General features: G+C 42.8%; 1 protein-coding gene across 1 annotated transcript in view; it reads right to left on the bottom strand.

Moving 5' to 3' along the window:
• Positions 1 to 20774, bottom strand: part of LOC146638695 (A disintegrin and metalloproteinase with thrombospondin motifs 2-like) — a 147056-nt gene that overhangs the window by 3985 nt on the left and 122297 nt on the right. The window contains exons 5-22 of the mRNA XM_085362212.1: positions 17201 to 17284; positions 15342 to 15498; positions 14395 to 14500; positions 13976 to 14119; positions 11950 to 12082; positions 11233 to 11262; positions 10020 to 10133; positions 9756 to 9901; positions 9401 to 9576; positions 6504 to 6637; positions 6299 to 6422; positions 5711 to 5791; positions 5453 to 5616; positions 5157 to 5313; positions 4938 to 5073; positions 4554 to 4761; positions 4317 to 4446; positions 2502 to 2588 (exon numbers count right to left, since the gene is read on the bottom strand). Coding sequence (XP_085218338.1) covers positions 2502 to 2588; positions 4317 to 4446; positions 4554 to 4761; positions 4938 to 5073; positions 5157 to 5313; positions 5453 to 5616; positions 5711 to 5791; positions 6299 to 6422; positions 6504 to 6637; positions 9401 to 9576; positions 9756 to 9901; positions 10020 to 10133; positions 11233 to 11262; positions 11950 to 12082; positions 13976 to 14119; positions 14395 to 14500; positions 15342 to 15498; positions 17201 to 17284 — 2311 coding nt within the window. The remainder of the gene's footprint in view (positions 1 to 2501; positions 2589 to 4316; positions 4447 to 4553; positions 4762 to 4937; positions 5074 to 5156; positions 5314 to 5452; positions 5617 to 5710; positions 5792 to 6298; positions 6423 to 6503; positions 6638 to 9400; positions 9577 to 9755; positions 9902 to 10019; positions 10134 to 11232; positions 11263 to 11949; positions 12083 to 13975; positions 14120 to 14394; positions 14501 to 15341; positions 15499 to 17200; positions 17285 to 20774) is intronic.

Raw genomic sequence — 20774 nt, forward strand, 5'->3', positions numbered from 1 at the left:
TGGTAAAACACTTGATTACTTGGAAATCAACCAGTCAATCTGTTTATCGATTGAAGAAGAAAAAGAAAACAAAAGAAAACAAACAAAGATGAAATACATAAATGATATTTGCTGCTTAAATAAAACACATAATTTTCATGTTGATGTAAAAACTGGAATGGCACATTAAGTGTCATATGAAACATTTACAAAACATTAATAAAATTTCCCTGATAAATCAAAGTGCATATAGACGCAGTGCACGTAGTCCATCTGAATGTTTCTTCAACGTTAGCCAAACGTTAGCCAGCCCCACGCAGCAGGCCAGTGAAGCCACGAAACAGTTACCCATAGTATAGAATATTATAGAAGAAGATAACAGTCATGAACATTATTAAATACAGTCAACACCAATGTTATATACAGTATCGCACTGCTAGGTCTGGCTTGGTCTCATACAGTCCAACTCCAGCAGAAGGAAACCTTGGATAGCTCGCTACATAGTCACAACAGAAATATGTGTTCACAATACAATGACAAGTCTGAAGTGTTTTTTTCTTTCTTTTTTCTTTTTCTTTTTTCTAGATGCCACATGTGTCAATACCCTAGGCCCTTGGAAACCCTTCCCAGTAGTCGGACATTGGTCCAACATCATCTTGGTAGGTTTGATGGTTGGCGGGTGTGAGTTTGTTACGTTGGTTTGAAGCTGCCTCTATTCCGAGTGAAACTTTGAATGAGTAAAGCCATCTCTTTCACAGATAAATGCCATTACATTCAATCCAAGATAAGGCATTGTTCATGTTTTCAATGTTCACCAAAATAAAATGAGATCATCGGACGCTCTAAAATCAAAGTTTATGAGGTATTTCTGTATCTGATCGCAATGTGTAAAAGCCCAAATGATGAAGCACCCTCTCTCTCTCACACACACACACACACACACACACACACACACACACACACACACACACACACACACACACACAATCACACAAACACGCAACGATTAAGGACGCTCATTCATCTAACGCATACATCCTCCCAAACACACATGCACAAAGACGCGCACCCACACACACACCAGTGCACTCACGCACGGATTGATACAAACACACAGGTGATGGACGCAAATGTGCATGACAAAACGTGATCCTGGCCGTAAAGAAAACGAGAAGCAACAGTAAACCACTGATCCATCTGAGAAAATGGAGAGGCAAATAACTGACCAAGTCCTGCATAATATAGGTCTAACCCTTTCCCCCAAAACACTTTACCTTTATTAAATATTCATCTGTATTCATGTAAAATCAATAAAAAAATACACATAACAGTCAAGGATCTAAGCGATCAATAGCAGTCCAAAGATTTTAGGCAAATAAGCTACAGCTTATTCATGGTAAAACATTATTAATATTATTGTTACTCATATAGATTTATATTTATAGTTATATATAAATACAAATATATTTATAGATGTATTTGTTTAAAGTCTGCAAGCACAAATAAGCTGCATTTATTGAACTTTTGTATAACAGTCAAAGAGAGGATGGCTGATGATGAGGTGAAATGGGAAGCAACCTCAATTGGTCAAACTACCCTGTTTTTTTTTTCTTTCTTCTTTTTTCTTTTCTTTTCTTTTTCTTTTTTTTTGTGTCGTCACCTCAGAAGACCCTCCCACAAAAATCAAAAGGTTTACTGACTTCACTTCCTGCTTCTGTGCTGAGTTCCTGTCAATCTGAGAATGGAACGTGGGATGAGACACCACTCTCATCCCCAAATGGAACCAATATGTCAGATGAGCACTTTAGCAAAGATGTCCTCAGATCACATTCACAGTAAAGCTTTCATATTATATATATATGTATATATATATATTTTTTCTATATAGATATTTATACCTTTTCTGTTTATTTTGACACCTGTTTCTCCCCCACATTGACAATGCGCTACAAAAAGAAAAAAGCGCAGCTGCATGATAGCACGCAGCTAGCTCGCGCAAATCACGGCCGCCGAATGCAGAGGGGGGGGGGGTCCCCTCGCACGTGAACGGCTCTTCGACACATCTCAGGAGATGCCAATGAAAACTTGTTCGCCTTGCCACTACGAAATCCTTTTCACATCAAATTTTTTGTTCATCTTTTGAGTTTTCGACTGGCCAGCGGTTACAACACAATGCTCCACAAAGGAGACAGAGAGAGAGAGAGTTAGAGAGAGAGAGAGAGCAAGAGAGAACCAACTAGCACACGCAGGAGCCAGAGACCTCCCCCAGTCAGAGCCGTCTCAGACACAGAGAGAGAGAGACAACATCCCCCCCACCCAAAAGAGAAGCGAAAGCTTTTGCCGCTCGCTCACGGGCGTGGCACAGGCACAAGGCTTGGGGCAGGGGGCGGGTCAGGGGGCCAGCCGGGGCCGGCCCTGCAGGGACAGGAGGACAGAAATGGGCAGGGCCCAGCAGAGGACAGACATGCAGCTGCAGCTGCTGCTGTGGAGGCCAGGCTGGGAACTATAGAGGGAGGTTTTACGTGAGGAGATCTTCGGGAAGTTGGGGTTGGGGCGTGACAGCCACTGGATCAAAATGTTGCCGTTCTTGTTGAGGTCTGGTGGGCCCTCTGCAGAGAAACATGGAGAGAGGCATGGAAACATTAAGAACGACTATAAGGGAACATGAGCAATATGTAACAATTTTTCATCCTTATCCTTTTAATTCTTTTAGCATCCATCACACCTAGCTTCTACACTGATGCCAGGGGCTAAATCTAGTTTAGTTTTATCTGTTTATTAAATATATTACGCCTCCAGAATGTGTCTCTGACATTTCAGCTGAAGCTACGACTAAAATCGGTTCAGTTTGAACTGACATATTTACATGCAATGACAGCGACCTTGTGACAATTTATTACTTGGTCGCGACACATAATGTGTTGAAATTATATGTGTATTATCATGCCAACAATACCAGCTGAAGGCCAATTTCAAGCTTTACCAAATTACCTGTTGGTGACATGAGCAGAATCTCCATACTCAGATTGCATGGTGGCTCAAAGCAAGGCAAGAACAGGACTCTCACACTGTGGATTATTGCCCCTGTTATGCTGCCACTTTGTTAGATATTTATCACTTTCTATTTATTTATTTCTTACTTTTATAATCTTGATTTGGTTAGTCAAGCAGTTTTACTTCATCTTTAGTTACATATTTAGGCAAGTAGCTGGTTAGGAGGAGAATGCTGTCACAGAAATAACTGCATGTAAAACTTAAAAAAAGAAACATGGTGTTGTGGTAACCATAGGCACTATACAAAAGATGGGCACAGCCCCTCACTGATTTGTGGAATACCCTTAGTGTTACCATCTTGGTTTTTTAAAAACTGAATGTAATCTATTTCCAATTCTGCATGTTCTACATGGAGAGAAACAAAATATATCTATAGCACCACTTCATTATGTACATCTTTTCAACTGCTCATTAATGCAAGTATCAGTTCAATGCATTTATGCATGTACACATGGTCAAAACCAGTGAGCAGTAGTTCTCTGAGAGAAAATGCTTTGTTGATGCCTTTTGACTGCTTTAAAGTGATAGCAAGGTAACAGTAACTCCAATGAACACTTGTTACAACCAAGGTATGCAATGAATACCTCTCAATGCATAACACATTAAATCTAGCAAAAGGGCTACAGCAGCAGAAGACCACACTGGGTGCTTCCACAAGTCACACAGTCTCACCAAAACTGGACAACAGAAGACTGAAAAAACATCAAACATGGCTGGTTTGTTGAGTTTCAATTTTTGTTGAAGGATTCAGATGGTAGGGTCAAATGTTAGTGTAAACAACATGAAAGCATGGATCCATCCGTCTTATATCACTTTTCAGGTGTGGCGACACCACAGCCAGTTTGAGTATTATTACTGACCATGACCATCCCTTTATGACAGCAGTGTACCCATTCTCTGATGGCTGCTTCCAGCAAAATACCGTGCCATATTACAAAGCTAAAATAATCTCAAACTGGTTTCTTGGATATATTAATGAGTACACTGTGCTCAATAGTTCTCCACAGTTACCAGATATCAATCGAATACAGCACCTGTGGGATGTGGCGGAATGAGGAGATCACATCATGGAACTGTGTGATGCTGCCATGTCATTATGGCCCAAAATCCCTGAGAAATGTTTCCAGCAACTTGCTGAATCTGTGCCATGAAGAACTAAGACAGCTCTGAAAGCAAAAAGGGGCTCAAACCAAGTTCTAGCAAGGTGTACCTAATGAAGTGAGTACCCTGGACATTTTAAACCTATAAAAAATACTCACAGGGTGGGCTCGCACAACACTTACTGGAACACGGTGTCAGGCGACAAACTCTTATGGTGTCTGGCTTACTGTCGAGACACAGGCCGATGGTGTTGTCCCTGGTGTGACACAAAGCCTGTCTCTGCTGGGTCCCATTACCACATGTCACTGAGCACTAGGGATACAAAAAATAAACACACAATGCAAAAAAATCATCACAAACTACTTACAAAATGTGAATAAAGTGCAAGCATCTTGAAGGCTCTAGTTTAGCCCACATACCTGTGACCACGGTCCAACTCTCCACTGGGTGGGGCAGGGAAATCGGTTGCAGGATCTGCGCGACTCTGGTCGGTTGTCGTTGCAGTGTTTGTTGTGGATAGCACGTGTTGTGTTGTCATCCGAAAGCTGGACGCAGCTCACCGATCGGACTTGCATGCCCGTCTTTCCACATGGCTTGCTGCAGTTCTGCCACTCGCCCGTCACCCAGCTGGAGAATATATGACAGCAAAGAGAGGAAAGAGCATCGAGGGACATCAAAACATATCGACCACAAAGGAGAACAAAGGGCGACCTGAATGCAGAAAAAGTTGCTTTAATCCGAGTGTGGATTCCTACTGTAAGTCACATTTTCACAGATGTTGTGCTTCTCATGTGAATACATACATGGGAGGAGGGCAGGCCTTCTGGTTGCAGTCCCTCATGTCACCTCTCGGTTTCATGTTGGACTTGTTACAGAACCTTTTATGAACCATCTTGCTGTCGACTTTTCTTCTGCAGCCGTATCGCAGGTACTGCTTTCCTAAAAAAGGGTGGAAAATCGGACATCATATAAGTCAAAGAAACAACGGTTTCACTGTGAGAATTTTCTTTGTTCTACTGTACCTCCACCACAAGGCCTGGAGCAGTAAGACCATTTCTTTGGGGCCCATTCATAAGCGCTGTCCTCCACTAGCATGTTGTTCTGAATTCCAGAGTCAGAGTCTGTTCTCATCAAGTACTTGTACGACAAATTCACATCCTCATCCCCGTGTAATTTCATCTAAAATCCGACAGATCATCATAAAATTAATGAAGGAATCAAGATAATGCATAATTTCAACCACAAAATGTGATATTATGAGATTATTATGAAATTTAGGTAACTATAGATTCAATTTTAAAGTCATGTTGTTGCACACCATGATCAGAACTCCATGTCTGAGAGGCCCGGTTGACTGAAGGGTCTCCTTGTCATTGTCATTCTCATATTCCCACTCCACCCCCTTCTCTATGACCGAGTAGGATTCTGGCTTCTCCATGTCCCCGTTTATGAAGAACTGTCCTGATGCCACATTTTTCACCACTGCAGATGGGAGAAAAATTGACAACACTGCAACGAGCAAATCTACATTCCAGTATCTGGCACGGAAGAAAAAAGAAGCTCGAATTTAAAATACCTAGAGTGTGCGAGGTGGCTTTCAGCTCTTGGATCAGTAAGTGCCTCGTTCCTCGGGGGATTTCGAGAACTTTAAAGAACCCTGAAATAAAACAGACATCTGGTTTGTGCCAAAAAGTCAATTTTACTGTTTCATACCAAAGAACTGCACCAAAGCCAGTAAAGCTCCCTTTCTAATTTCAATTAAATACCCTTACGCACTACTGAAAATCCCTTCAGTCATGATTATTTTCATCCAGGGAAAACATCTGATTCTGAGAATTTCGCTGTTATAACATGTAACTCTCCCAACACCAAGGGTTAGATAATACTGTCATAAATATTAGGTTATGAAGTGATTGTTGACGTAACTTCTTGGCAATGCTCAAATGGAAACATGTGAGCTTGGATTTTTACTGAGGTTTGCGGCAATTTTAAAACCTTGCTCTAGAGGGCGATGTTTAACCAAAAGATAAAATAAAAACAGAGAGTCCAGTCAAATGTTTATACTATGCTTACCAGAATGACAGCTGGCTGCTAGACTGGTAGGACTGAGTCAAGTCTCCTCTATGAAACAAATTAAGGGTTATTCAGTGTGTTAGTGGGTTACCTTGTTTCTTGGCGTTACGTGAGATGGTGTCTTTGAAGATTTTGCAGCTGGAGTTGTCACCTCCACACACTCCACAGTTGTCCTCCTGCTCCGAGGAGCCGACCACTCCGTCGCATCCCACTTTCTGTTAATAAAGAAACTTAGAATTTGACACATGCTGATCTCAGCACGTGTGCGGCTGTCTTTCCACGCGCATGCCCCTCACCTTACACTCCGCACCCACGCAGACACTGTGTGGGTCCTTGTATGAGCACCGCGTACCATCCAGGACCACTGTCTCCGTGAAGACTGCGGTTCTGGTCTCCTTGGACTGACAATGCAGGTAGCAGCGTTTGCTAGCTGGAAAGCGGACAAAAATGAACATAGAGAATGAAAACCACTATCCAAGTGATTGTCACAGAGTCACCCCTGTGGTCTGACTAGAAGATTTCATGTTTACAACCGACATGCGATTATTTTTATGCTCTGAATAAGCTCTCTGTGAGTCAGCACGACACTTTGTCTCATTGTGTCTGTCTGAGTGAGTCATACTACAACTGCACGAGCCCCCAGAGATGAAGCCTGGCAGATAGTCCGAGTGCGAACGAACACTCCTACTTCATCACATTTATTACAGATGGCTACAATCCAGAGACCTTGTCTTTTGGACCGTTGACACTAATAAACAGGTGGGAGACACGCAACAAAACTGCTCAGTTCGATCACGTGGAGAAAACACAATCTTGTCAGGTTGGACTGAGAATGCACAAACAATGTACAAAATCCCTCCTCAGTGTTCTAAGTCTTTTGCTGCTCTGTGGCAGTTGACACATGCACACACATTACAGTGGAGAAGAAGAACTACAGAGGCTAAACAACAAAATATATAACCTCTATTTTCTGGTTCTTATCTGAGGAATCACCAGTCTAAGCAGACATGCCTAGACCTAGGTCTCCCCAGCTACCTCCTTCACTTCTTCTGGGGGGACACTGAGCCAGCTGAGAGACATAATATGTCCAACATGTGGGGCCTGCTCCCAATTAGATATACCCACAACACTGCACCTAGGAGGCATCCCAGTCAGATGCTTGAACTACTTCAACTGCTTCCTTTGAATGTGGATGAGCAGTGGTGGCTTTACACTGAATCCCTATTTATGCACTGTGAAATGCACTACACACAGGTACACACACACACACACAGGTCTTTATCACCAGCTTCCACATTTATTTATAGTTTTCCCAGGTTATGATATGAACACAGTCTGACAGCTGTCGGTCCCAGCTGATTTCCCTCGTACTCCGCTCCTCTCTGTCTCACTATAAAAAGGGAAGGAAACCATTATCAGTCCAAATCACCATCAGCTGTTCTCACCGGCATCTCCAGCACCACCCCGTTGAGCCCACTGCACCACTCCTCCCCTGCAGCCGCGCCCGGGACCACACCTCCGCCACATGCACCAAACTCTTTACCCCATCTCTAAGAGTGAGCCCAGTCGCCCTTCACAGGAAGCACATTTCCACTGCTTGTATCCACAATCTCCCTCTTTTGTTCACTTCTAGCAGGTCATGGCCATAGATCAGGGGTAGGCAACTCCAGGCCTCGAGTGCCGGTGTCCCTGCAGGTTTTAGATCTCACCCTGGGTCAACACACCTGAATCACATGATTAGTTCATTATCAGGCCTCTGGAGAACTTCAAGACATGTTGAGAAGGTAATTTATCCATTTAAATCAGCTGTGATGGATCAAGGACACATCTAAAACCTGCAGGGACACCGGCCCTCGTGGACTGGGATTGGGGACCCCTGATGTAGACTGATGTAATGGCCCACACCTCTTAATCCTTGAAATCAGGCGTTTGCCATTTCAGCAGTATAAAATGAAGCCCATAACTATGCAGTCTACCTTCACAAACATTTGAGAAAGAATCAGTTGTTGTAATGAACTAAATGGTATTGAGGATGGTACTGTAATAGGATGCCACCGTTGCAACAATTTAGTTCTTGAAATTTCTTCCTAACTTCAGACATACTGTTCAACTATGTACAATAATACAAGCAAAAGCAAAAACACTCCGAATTATATATAGTGTTATATTTTAGATCATTTCAAAAGATATTTTGGATTCAGGTATTTTTTTCAGTTTGACATTGCAAGTATTAGAGTTAAGGTTAGCACATATGATGACTTAAACCTCAGAGGGTTAACACAAGAGATAAATATAGGTGAGGTTCTATGCATATAGACTGATAAACTATAGAAGAGAAACTAGAAGTTCACATTCAGAGCAGACACTGTACTTTGTCAGAGTCACAGTACACACACTTCTGGAGATGTCAAGCTATGAATTGAATTCAGTTAAACCTCAGTTTTTTTTCCCTCTCATAGAAGCATGTGTACATTAACACGCATGCAAACACGAGCGCACACATCGAAAAGTAATTTGAGATGGTAAAAGCTTTGCTGAAAAATTTGCCATTTGGAAATAATAAAAATGAAGAAAAACAATTTAGCAAAGCCTTCTTAGCTGATTTTGAGTAGCGTGACCTCTGTGTAGATAAAGAGACAGCTCAGCACTTTTCTCGAGGGCTGCCCTTTAGTTGGACGATAATTTAATATGTATCAGGAAGGCAGTGACATCTCAACTCAGAGGCAAGGGTGGAGCTTCACACTCACACAGTGTAGTGTCAAAGTTTTGGAATATTAATTGGATAAATTTAGGTTTGGGTTCTTTGTGAATATGAGAGTTTGTCCACATGTGCCAAATGTATGGATGCAGAAAAAGTTGGAGGAGGAGTTTAAATGACATCAGCAAAAGGGTGGAGAAAAAGAAGACACTGAGTTCATAGAAAAATGGTTTTAAAGTTGTGGCTTTTTACTTTTTTTTTGTGGGAGGGCGTAGCCATACTTCAAAGCTGCACCCACTGCCAGATGTCACTGATGATAGAAAAACACAACCTATATATATATATAAACGCTCCACAACCCAACCACATTCAAGACTGTGCTTCCTTCTGTTGTTGGCTTTCATTTATATTTATGACTTCCACAGTATATCATCACTTAAGGTTTGTCTGGTTCATATCTCCACCCCAATACATTGTTTGCACGTGCATACTCACGGTCTGGGTGTTCATAAGGCAGCCAGTGGTGCTTGTTGGTGTAGATTTCAGACGGAAGGGCCCAAGCGTGGCACTGCTCTTCTCTTGGATCGCTGTAAATATCCTCACACTCGTTGGTGTTGCACATCTGGAATTGGGAATCCTCCCCCACGCATTTCCGGCCTCCGTTGTGCGGTCTGGGGGAGTGGCAGGTCAGAGAGGACGGGAATATTTTGCTCTAGATTATGTTTTACCTCTGAAACCTTAATCATTCACATTTTTTAATCATTTTTATAAGTGGCTCCTCTATCAGGAGTGACACAATACCTAAAAGTGATATTTGTTTTTATACATGCAGTGGTAAAGAGTTTCCTACCTTGGATTATTACAGCTGCGTGTGCGAAACTGTACTCCTCCACCACAGGTGCGCGAACACTGGCCAAACTCGCTCCATGCACCCCAGTTTCCATCTTGCCTCATGAGGTCGGGGGTCAGCCAGATGCAGTGACCTCTATAGCAATGCTGCAACAGTCCAAGCGCATAAGTTACCAATTGGAAATGTTGTACAATAAAACACATTTTCTTTGGCTTCCAGTAGCATTGCACTACACTTTATTGTACTAAAGCAGTGTATAAATACCTTCCCTTCCCCACACATGGTTCCATCAATGGGCGGCCCTTTCTTAGTCTTGCAGAAGAATGGATTGTCTGGGTGGCTACACCACAGCTGCTTGCATGGTTCAAATGTGCGATACTGTGGGACACAGAGAGAAACCCATTCTCATAGCTGAAAGCTCCAACTTCCAACACACGCTACTAGGATGAGATTAAACACTGAATAACGGAAGCACAAGTAGAGATGGGAGGAGAGATATCACAACAACAATAGCCACAACAATAGTATTATATCCAACACTAACAACACCAAACCTGTGCTGAGTCACTGCACTGTACATTATGCTCCACTGAGAGATACACAGCCATTCATGCAAACTAAACCAATGGATGTGTGTTTGCGTGAGAGAGACAAGACTCTCATAATGAGACAGCCTAGAGTTAAGAATGTCACCGCGGAGGGCAGAGGGCAAAAGGTTTCAAAAGCCATAGAGTGAGGTCTCAGTGACCTCTAAAAATGCCCCTGGACACAGATCAAGTCCAAATTCTCCTTCTTGTCTGATATGAGCCACAGATGAGGATATCAACCAACCAAACCGAAGTGAAGTCCAGTGTCTGAGGGGCGGTGCCCTCCTCCCTCCAAAGGCTTTTCTACCCACCATGACCCCAGTGGACCTTTACAGGTCTTAGTGTGAGTCACAGTCAGTGGGTAGACTGCGGTAGGTAATCAGCAGTAAGATCAGACTGGAGGATCCTAAAAGCTGAGGAGAAAACATGGAAAAACAGCCTCTGTTCTGGCTAGGCCCTTTCCCCTTGGATGGGAAAGGCATCTTTCCAACCTTTTCCGCTCGTTTAAGTCGCGAGAGTGCCAATATAATGAGGCTCTTCCTGCCAGGGCTGCAGTGATTTAACACAGATTTTGCAGAAGAGGACTCGGGATATGGTACTGTTCAACTGCTGGATTGCACCACAGCCAACCAATGAACCAGTAGCTTCACAGTTGTTTTGAAAGATTTTAGCGCCACTTTGAAGCATTTTAGAATCCTGCAGACTAACATCCAACGTTAACATCCAAACTATGACAATGGGTAGGACAGATAAACAAAGTACAGTAAAAAGAAAAAAAAATTGAAAATAAGGAGCAACATTACAAACAGTTACAACTTCAAATAGAAAAAGAAAGTCTGAGAAAATAAAAGACGAGGCCACATGTCTTCCAGGAGATGGGGTAACCTTACCTGCGTTCCTGCCTGCCCCGCCCTTTGTAGCTGAGGGGAATGAGTTTGACAAGAGAATAGAGGGTAATCTAGCAAGGTGTGCAAAGCCCCTGAACAAGCTGTCAGTCAATTAAGCAACAGCCTCCCAACAGCGTGCCACAGTGGCTTCACAGTCATAGAGCGGGTGAGGGTGACTGGGGTAAAAAGGCCTGGCAAGATGCTGCAGCTGGGTGAAGCTTTTCGTGTTTACAAAGAGCTGCTTGTGAGAGTTTCATGTAAAGGCACTGTGGTATCAAGGCATATGTAGTGTTATTATAAACAAATAAATAGTTGATTGCTATTTAACATTAACAACAGAAAAGAAGTATCTATCAAAACCAATTACCTGCTTTTAAGTAAGATGTCAATCCCACCAGAGGCCGGGAGAGGAAACAGAGGACATCAGAAGAACGTGAATAGCTGTGTATGAGTGACTCTCATTTCATTACAGTGTGGCCCTTGGTTAGTAAGGAAAACCTTCAGAGCTTAAGGGGTCACATAAAAAGTACATATGCCACAGTGAAATTCAGCAAACTGAACTGAATTAACTGATACAAGCAATTCAAAGCGAGCGAGAGGATAAAGCAATGCAAAGTTTGCAGAGGATGCCATTGTTGTGTTAGCGGAGTTTTCAGGTGTCCGTAAGCTAGCGACTGTATGCTAGTAAAGAGACTGTTTAGGACTACGCTGGTCTCTTACCGCGGTGCACGTCGTGTAGCCCACGCCAAAGTCAAAGCGGCACTGCTCGTTCATGGAGTAATGCAAACCAGGAAGTTGAGGCAGCGATGGCCAGTTGTGGTCAAAAGGGTCATCACGAAGACAGTCATAGGAACTGAAAGAAGAGTTTAAAAACGTGTTCATCTTTATTTTCTTTTCTATGTACACTCTCGTCTGGCATTCTTTAGCCGTAAAACGAAGACTGGGACTAATATCATATTCTAGTATTAATAAATTAACAATTAAATGGTGTTATCACAATTTGGCAGACTTTAGTTTTCTCCCATTCTAATGACTTGAGCATGTACATCTGCTCACTGGATCACTTTCGCTCCACCAACCGGTTGCAGCAGATGGCACCCCTCCCTGAGCCTGGTTCTGCTGGAGGTTTCTTCCTGTTAAAAATGAGTTTTTCCTTCCCACTGTTGCCAAGCGCTTGCTCAAAGGGGGCCATTTGATTGTTTTGTCAATCAAAACGATCAAATGACGCTACAGCCATGGGGGTTTTCTCTCCACGATTGTAGTTTCTTTACAATATAAAGCACCTTGAGGTGACTGTTGTAGTGATTTGTTGCTATATAAATAAAATTGAATCGATAAAGTGGAATAAAACAGCAACTCTTCAATTTCAGTTTAATTTTGGGGAAGTAGAAAAATCTGGTGAGCAAAGACTGGTGTTGGCATGGCCCAACAATGTCTGCGGGTTTAAATGTGCTGTTGGGTGGCACGATGGCATGCGCCACATCGTATTCAAGCGATGTCTGAGGTGCTCTGTGCGTGACAGCTTCTTCCAATCCTCACCCGATGTGCTGCCTTCTCACTTGAACACTGGATTTTTCTACTAAAAGCTACTGTTTGATTTCTGAGGTGTGGCCAGAGTTCCAGCTCTCATCACCAGCAATGATCCCAAACATTAGAAGTGGATCAGTTTCACGCAGATGTTTCCTCTCTGTGTAATTTGAGGTCTACGATGAAAATCACAGAGCGCACATGCAAGTAATCAAAAAGGGACACTGAGGGAGTGAACTGGAAGAAGCAGCCACAGTGGAAGCAGTGAAGCTTTGCCCGAGAGAGAGGCATATAAAGGGAGATCAGTGATGAAACATTAGCAGAAACAAACAGTTTAATTGGTTCAGTGTGATTTTAGCACGACTTGTAGATTTCCATGCTGTCAAAGCACCTAAAAAGTGATGCAAAGAAGTAATCAAGTGCCTTTAGAAGTTTAGGATATCGCTAGTCTTTATATGTGTGAACATCATGGACGACATAATTTTATAGGATATTTGTACTTTGTAAAGTACAGAGTGTATCAAAAAGAATCATCTCATTCCAAAAGGCTATATCATTTAAAGCAGGGGTGGAGGAACTTCAGGCTTCAAGGGACGGTGTCCTACAGGTTTCAGATGTGTCCTTGATCCAACACAGCTGATTTAAATGGCTTGAAGTTCTCCAGAGGCCTGGTAATGAACCAATCATTTGATTCAGGTGTGTTGACCCAGGGTAGTATCTAAAACCCGCAGGACACTGGCCCTAGAGGCCTGGAGTTCCCCATCCTGACTTAAAGAAATGGAATTTTAAAACACATGAATGAATGCAAAGTTTTACATATAAAAAACTTACAATGTTTACAAGTGTTTAATATGCCCCCCTCCACACCCATAAGACAGTCAAACCTGTCCCATACATTTGTGAGCATGCAGCCGCTGATGTTGTTAGGCTACCTATCAGCAGGAAAGGAGGAAACTCACAAATCTGCTCTTTCTAGCAGTACATGTTTCCGTTGTTAACACTGAATGTTTGCAGAGTTAGAGCGCTTTGAAATCGGCTGATTCGGTTTGATACGCCCTGTATATTTTTTATTCAAACCTAATCTTAAAGACAGCACAAACTGGCAATATCCATGCATCAGCTGGATCCAAATCATACCGATGCCAGCACTGACCTTTAAAAGCCCATAAATCAAATACTTCTGTACGTGGGGTTGCATGTGTATGTGTCTGTGTCTCACTGAAGGTATCGTCCCAGCTCCTGCATGCTACATTTGGACCACTGAAAGCGGTGGAAAGCAGCTTGCACCAGAGGAGCCATGATGCTGCCCAAGTGCACCTCGTCTCCGCAGCGGTTTCCCTGGCCATCATGCTCCATCCCCAGCCTACACAAGAGCGAGAGAAAGAAAAAAAATGAGACATCAAGAGAGAAGTAAAGGGAAAAAAGATGAACCAGTGGAGACAGATTGGGAACGTGTGGGAGTTAAAGAACATGAAACAAAGGCGGGAGGCAGTGTTAATTCACTCAACAGATATTTACTGAAGTGGACCAGCGATCTAAAGCTGTAATGCATCAATCCAGTTCTTCAAGTGACTGCTTTGTTTTCTTTTGTTGTGCCAAGTTAGCAGGCTCGAACCATCATCACGGCAACGCACTTACACATGTCCGGTCTCGTGTGCCACCACAAAGGCGGAGGAGAAACCGTCCTCGTGGTTCAGGGTGCAGCTCCTAACCGGGTGGCACATGCCTGTCACCGGAGCATAACCTTAGCGACAAGGAAGAGAGAGAAAAACTTGAAAGATTTATAGACACACTAAAAGATTTATAGACGCTCAAACAATGATAGAGACAAAGCGTTACAATTTTGGACAGTCAAAAGACAATCTGTGACACCGCTCAGTCAGTCAAAAGTAGTGTTTAACCTCACACTGATCTATTACATTACATGAATTTTCACAAGAATTTTACTTATCAAGCTCATAATCACACTGGAACATTTCTGGTCAGTCACCAAAGTCATACTGAAATACACTGATTGGTGAGATGAAACCAAAGACACACTTACCTCTCACCCCAATGTCTGACTGCTATATAAAGATATATATGATGCATGATCCACACACCCAGAAAGAAAACTGTGTCACCCACATAAGAACAAATGTGTTTGGATTTGTGTATCTGATCCTAACCCTAAACCGTCCCCTCCCACCTCTGCGTATGCTAATCTCTTGCTCCCTGTGAGCTTTTCTGTCCTGAAATGCCTTTAATTGTGACTCTGTGGCTGGCCCTTCTCTGTTTATTGATTTTCTGCTGCTTAAGGATGAGCCCAAGGGCAGCTGAAGGGCTTCTGGATAGCTAGGCCACTGCCTTTAGAGGCCTCTCCCTTGGGCCTGACTGTTAGCCTGTACTCTGCTGCACAGAAAAACCACCAACCACCAAAGCCACAGCAGCACTACGCAGCTATATGAGAGAAAGGCAGAAAGAGGAGAGATTTCTCTGAATGATGGATTTTATTTTGTCAGGGGAGCAAATGCATTTGATTTGGATACATGTACCATTATGCTAAACACATTATGAAAGCTGATTGTGTACATGTCTTTAAGTACCCTGCATTCCCGTGGGGCCAAATTCCTGCCGTGTGAGGAAGATGGCGTGGTCGTGATACTCGGCATCCCCTGTGTCTTGCTTCTGTTGCAGAAAGGCCCAGCGACACACGTTCTCCAGACTCTGGGATGGGTTTCCAAGTTCAATCAGGCTCATGGACTGGAAAGACATTCACACGCAAAGGTAAAATAAGAAGAGGGATCAAAAAAATCATACAAGAAACATCGTTTCTTGTTCTAGTTCTGAAACATTATCCTCCTCAGCCCTGTAGAGGGCAGTGTCACAATGTTATATATTGTCAGCATATCTTGTAAATTGCTGATGTGTACAACAAAAATACACACACACACACACACATACACTCAGGGGGAAGGACAGTACTTACAAAATAATAAATGAACTCTGAATTGATAATTTCAGTCATGAACATGAACTAGAACAAAAGCAGCCTGCTAACGAGCTATGCACTAGTAGTCAAAAACATGCCCAATTACAAAATATTTACTTACAGTTACTTGCATAATGCCAACACCCACACAAACATCCAGATGCTTGCAGTTGCTTCCACTCACCTTCACCTCACACGCTCTTTCTCATTAGGATCTCTGCTTATCTACACCCCGCCCCCTTCGAAGCTTTCCATGTCTGCCTTTGCCTCTTTTCTACATTCGCTCTCTGTTTTCACGCATGCACAATGCACAGCTGAGAGAGCGCGCGCGGTGTGAGTGAGTTGCACTGAAGACATATGGCCTGCCTCTGTACACATGATGAAGTGTGAAGCCTGCACGCTGCGTAAACGCCCCGTTAGACAACGCACGGTACACCTATGTGGTTCCTCATGTTCATCAGTTGCTCGTGAGTGTGTTTTGGGGGTATTTTTAATGATCTTTCAAAATGTGTTTGCAATGGTGTGTCGTGTGTAAATGTTGTGTTGGAGTGTGTGAAGTGTGGGAGTGTGAGTGCGCCCGCATTCAGGGTCACACAGCCAATCTGCAGGCTGTCTGGGTGCAGCTCTGTTGCCACGGTAATTGGGAATGATGGACAGCCGGAGCTTTGGCTGAAGCTGCATAGGGGCTGGCCCAGAATGACCAATGTAGTGCGGTGTGTGTGTGTGTGTGTTTGCACGCGTGTGTGGCGCTCGTGCGTGTGCGAGTGTGTGTTTCCAGAGTTCTACTGGGACTGTGGACATGTAGAGAGAAGAGAGGAAGAGATAAGGCTACAGCAGCGTAAGTATATCACAGAGCACCTATCCAGCAATAAAATCACTTGTATCATCTGTTGTGGTAATCCCTGCCCTACTCCATTTCTGCCATGTCTTGCTTTATCGCTCTTTTTCCTCTCTTCCACTTTTCTCTCTTCCTCTTTTCAGCACAGATGTGCAGATAGTGTTACAGTCAAGAAGAAAAGGATGCCCCCACCCCGCCACCCATTGTCCAGTCTCTCTCTCTTTATGAATGAGGGAGGGCTATCATTGATTGTTTATCTTTGCCTGGACTTCCCATGATTCTGTGCTGCAACCCACTGGGAAGGAGGCTGATTGCATAACGGGAAGAGCTTCTGTATGTGCTTTGGTGCTGAACTGTGAAGGCGTGCAACTTGAAAACACTCCCTTGGGATGCTGAATGCTTTTAGTTCCTCTTTTGCTCAGTCCACTGGAATAACAGGCTCTGGGCATCAGCGTGTGCTGATGAGTATGTGGGTGTGTCTGTGTGTTTGTTTATGACACTGTATGTATGACTTTGCCATGCTTTCTATAGGTACTTAAAGCGACTGTAGCAAAATAGAGAGACGAGGCGTTCACTTTCCAGGAACTGCATCCCAGTTGGTATTTCAGCAGAACTCGTGTAGTTTCAGGTCTTACCTTGCCGTAGCCCAGCATGATAATCCGCACCAGAACCACATTGATTTTTGCTCCTAAAGAACTGTCATGGTAGATGTCATTCACCTGGAATCATACACCGAAACACAAGGGAAAAAACAGCGTCAGTAGAAGAAATCAACCCTTTATAGAACACTTTAATATAACCTAAACAAACTCTGAGGTGTAACAAAGAACTTGGTTGATTGTAAAATAATTTGTCTGCGGTTGAAAATTTTAACAATTTTTCAAAGTTTCAAACAAGTTAACATTTTCATCAAAATGCTTATTTGCTGTCTTGGTAAGAATTGTCAGGGTGTCACTGAACAGTCACAACAGTTTTAAAGGTGTTGATGCTTTGGGATACACTCACTCGGTTCAGTGAATGCATCCCTACGGCTGTGCTGGATTCCCAACTGTGAGCTTATATTTGTATGAGTTTGGTACTAACACAGAAGGTCAAGTGGGATGTCCACCAATTAGAAGGTCGGTAGTTCAATTCTTTAATGTGCATGTCGAGTTATCCTGGGGCAACAGTATCCAAAGTATCCTTGGACACAGTACCCCAAGTGTCCCCGAGGACATCCATCAGATTGTCACAATGTGAATGGGTGAATGAGGCTTGTAATAAGAAAAATGCTTCGAATTACTGCATTTGCAAAATATAAAACATCTTCATTCAGTGAGCGTCTCCTCACAGGTGATTCCCTTCTTTTCAAAACAGTAATGCATATTTATGTACACATGACCTGAAGCCCAATACTTGTCTTTATAAAACAAAGCTATATGTGAAAACACAAATCAGACATTAAACAGTGGATAACTTCCTAACTCCTTTGTGCAACATCCATACTGTATGTTGCACATCTGAGAATAGCACAGGTGGTGAAATAACAGCAAATGAGATGGCATCATGTGCCCTGCCTTGTGCTCGCTCTATACGGCTTCCTCTCCTATCCCAGGGTATTTCCAGTAATGCGAATGTAGACTAAATGTGGACTGCGAGCTTCTACTGTGTGTTACATGTGAAAAAAAGAACAACTTCAGAGAATTTTCCAACCTGATTCTTCCACCGTTTTCTGGAGGCTGTGTGTAAAAACAGCTATGCATACCTGCAATCCACGATTGGTCCATTCAGAACATGCATGCTTTAAACGAGGATTGCACTAGTCTAACTAATAAAGGATGTAAGAGTGAGCAATAATCGTATTTCGGATAAAAATTATTTCCTGTTACACTTTCAATACACTTCAGGCTGCTTGCGAACGGCTAAGATGCGCAGCTGCACTGGCCACCTGGCTGTCGGTTGGCTCCCCAAAGGCAGAAAACTTTATTCTATAGCGACATCTCGAAATATGGCATCTTCACAGGAAGCGTCCCTCAAGGTGCTCTCTCCCAGCTACAGCCATGTTCACTGGAACTCATGTGAAGCTGTTTTGGATGCTATTATTAGTAATGATCTGTCCCACTGCTGCTTTTTTACCCTTCATCTGTAAAAGGCTGATGGGGTATTGTTGATACATTGCCGGGCAGACGGGCAGCACTTACACCTACGTTTGTGAACGTGATAACTCGAGAACGGGATGACGTAGGGAGCTTTAAATCGATATGATAGATGCATCTACTAAAAATCTCGGACAAGTTCCAATCTCAGTGACCTTGACTTGAAGGTAAAGTTGTGCATGGGATAACTTGGGCACGTGGCAATGTAGGGTTCTCAAATTAGTCTGTCTACCAGGAGGTAGGTAGCACTTTTTACACTGCAGTGTTTATGTCAAACCAAGAAACTGATAAAAGTTAAGTTTTCTTTTGGTCCATTTTACCATAAGGCAGACTGTTGTACTATTATGCTGCCTACAGATTGAGGTTTAGCACTATTTTGCTGAAATAAGCAAGATGCTGAAATCTACACTTTACACTCTACACTTTAATCACATCTTGACTGTTTTACTTTAAAGTCTGCTGTGGTGGTGTACAGAAGCAAAATTACATATAAATGCCATGTTTCACACAGCAGTGAAGCCCTCATCATCCTTAATTTGCAAGACTCTCCCTCTCTGGGATGGGAAGACTCTCTGCCTCTCTATCTCTCTTTTAACCCATCAAGTTGCTAAATAGTTGTGAGATGTTCCACCAGGTATTTTGCTGCCCATGCCCCAATTTTTCTAAACATGCTGCAGACATCAGTTCTGCGTTATTTACATTTTACTTACATTTGGAAAGCGGTTTGTGCCTCCAAAGAGCATATAGTGGCTTGCAAAAGTATTCGGCCCCCCTGAACTTTTCCACATTTTGTCACATTACAGCCACAAACATGAATCAATTTTATTGGAATTCCACGTGAAAGACCAATACAAAGTGGTGTACACGTGAGAAGTGGAACGAAAAACATCCAATTGCAGCAAAAGGTGGTTCTACAAAGTATTGACTCAGGGGGCTGAATAATTACGCACACTCCACTTTGCAGTTATTTATTTGTAAAAAATGTTTGAAATCATGTATGGTTTTTGTTCCACTTCTCACGTGTACACCACTTTGTGTTGGTCTTTCACGTGGAATTCCAATAAAATGATTCATGTTTGTGGCTGTAATGTGACAAAATGTGGAAAAGTTCAAGGGGACCAAATACTTTTGCAAGCCACTGTATTTTTACCTTCTGCTTTATAACAGGGTTTTGATCTAGATGACCTGTAGATATTTTGGAAAAGTAGAAGTAAGTGAAAGAGAATTAACGCCTAAAATCTGTTGTTTTTAACCGCTACACATGCTTATGTTCTTATGCAGTCTTAATTAATTTATGAAGTCTCCTATGACCTACAAGTCATAAGCTACAAGTGACAATTATGTGACAGCACAGTGTTATAGTGGTCCTCAATGATGGCACACAACAAGAGGGGTTTTAGTTTAAACCTACTCTGGGGTTTGTACAGTCTCCCTCTTTCTCTGTGGTTTCTTTCCAGACTCTCCAGCTTTCACCCACAAAGACATGCATGTTAGGCTATGGTGTGAATGTGACCATGAATGGGTCTATGTCTTTTTATGTTGGGCCTACAATAGACCTACGACTCTGGGTGTATCCCGCCTCTTGCCCTGTGACAGATGGGATAGGCTCCAGCTCGCACTCGGATGGATGGGTAATTATAGATTACAAAGCTGATATAAAAAGTGCTTCATTAGAAAGTTGTAAAAAGGATATATTTATTAACTAAAGAGTGAAACAAACAAAATAAATAAATAACTAATAAAGATATGACTTTTTATAACAGGAGCTCAACAAAAAGATAGAGGAGAGTGAGTCGAAATTTAGAAGGGATGGGTAAAGCATGTAGAGGCTGGTTAGGGAACTCGGTATCCCATGACCATGGATGGACGACAGATGAGAAAGATGCAAAGGATGGGAAGAGCCATAATACAAGAAAACAAGGTAATCTGTGGCAAAGTAGATGCAGAAAGCTCTCTTCTGTCTCTCTCTCTCACACACACACATACACAAAGCCACCGAGAGAGAGGTAAATTGGCACTGGAGTTGAGACCTGCTGTCCTCAGTGGCTGTGCGTGGTGCCTAATGAGGCAAAGG

This window comes from Diplotaxodon limnothrissa, linkage group LG2 (assembly GCF_057381915.1).
Source record: "Diplotaxodon limnothrissa isolate DT_005_m linkage group LG2, D_limnothrissa_male_GT1.1, whole genome shotgun sequence".
Taxonomy (NCBI): Eukaryota; Metazoa; Chordata; class Actinopteri; order Cichliformes; family Cichlidae; genus Diplotaxodon; species Diplotaxodon limnothrissa.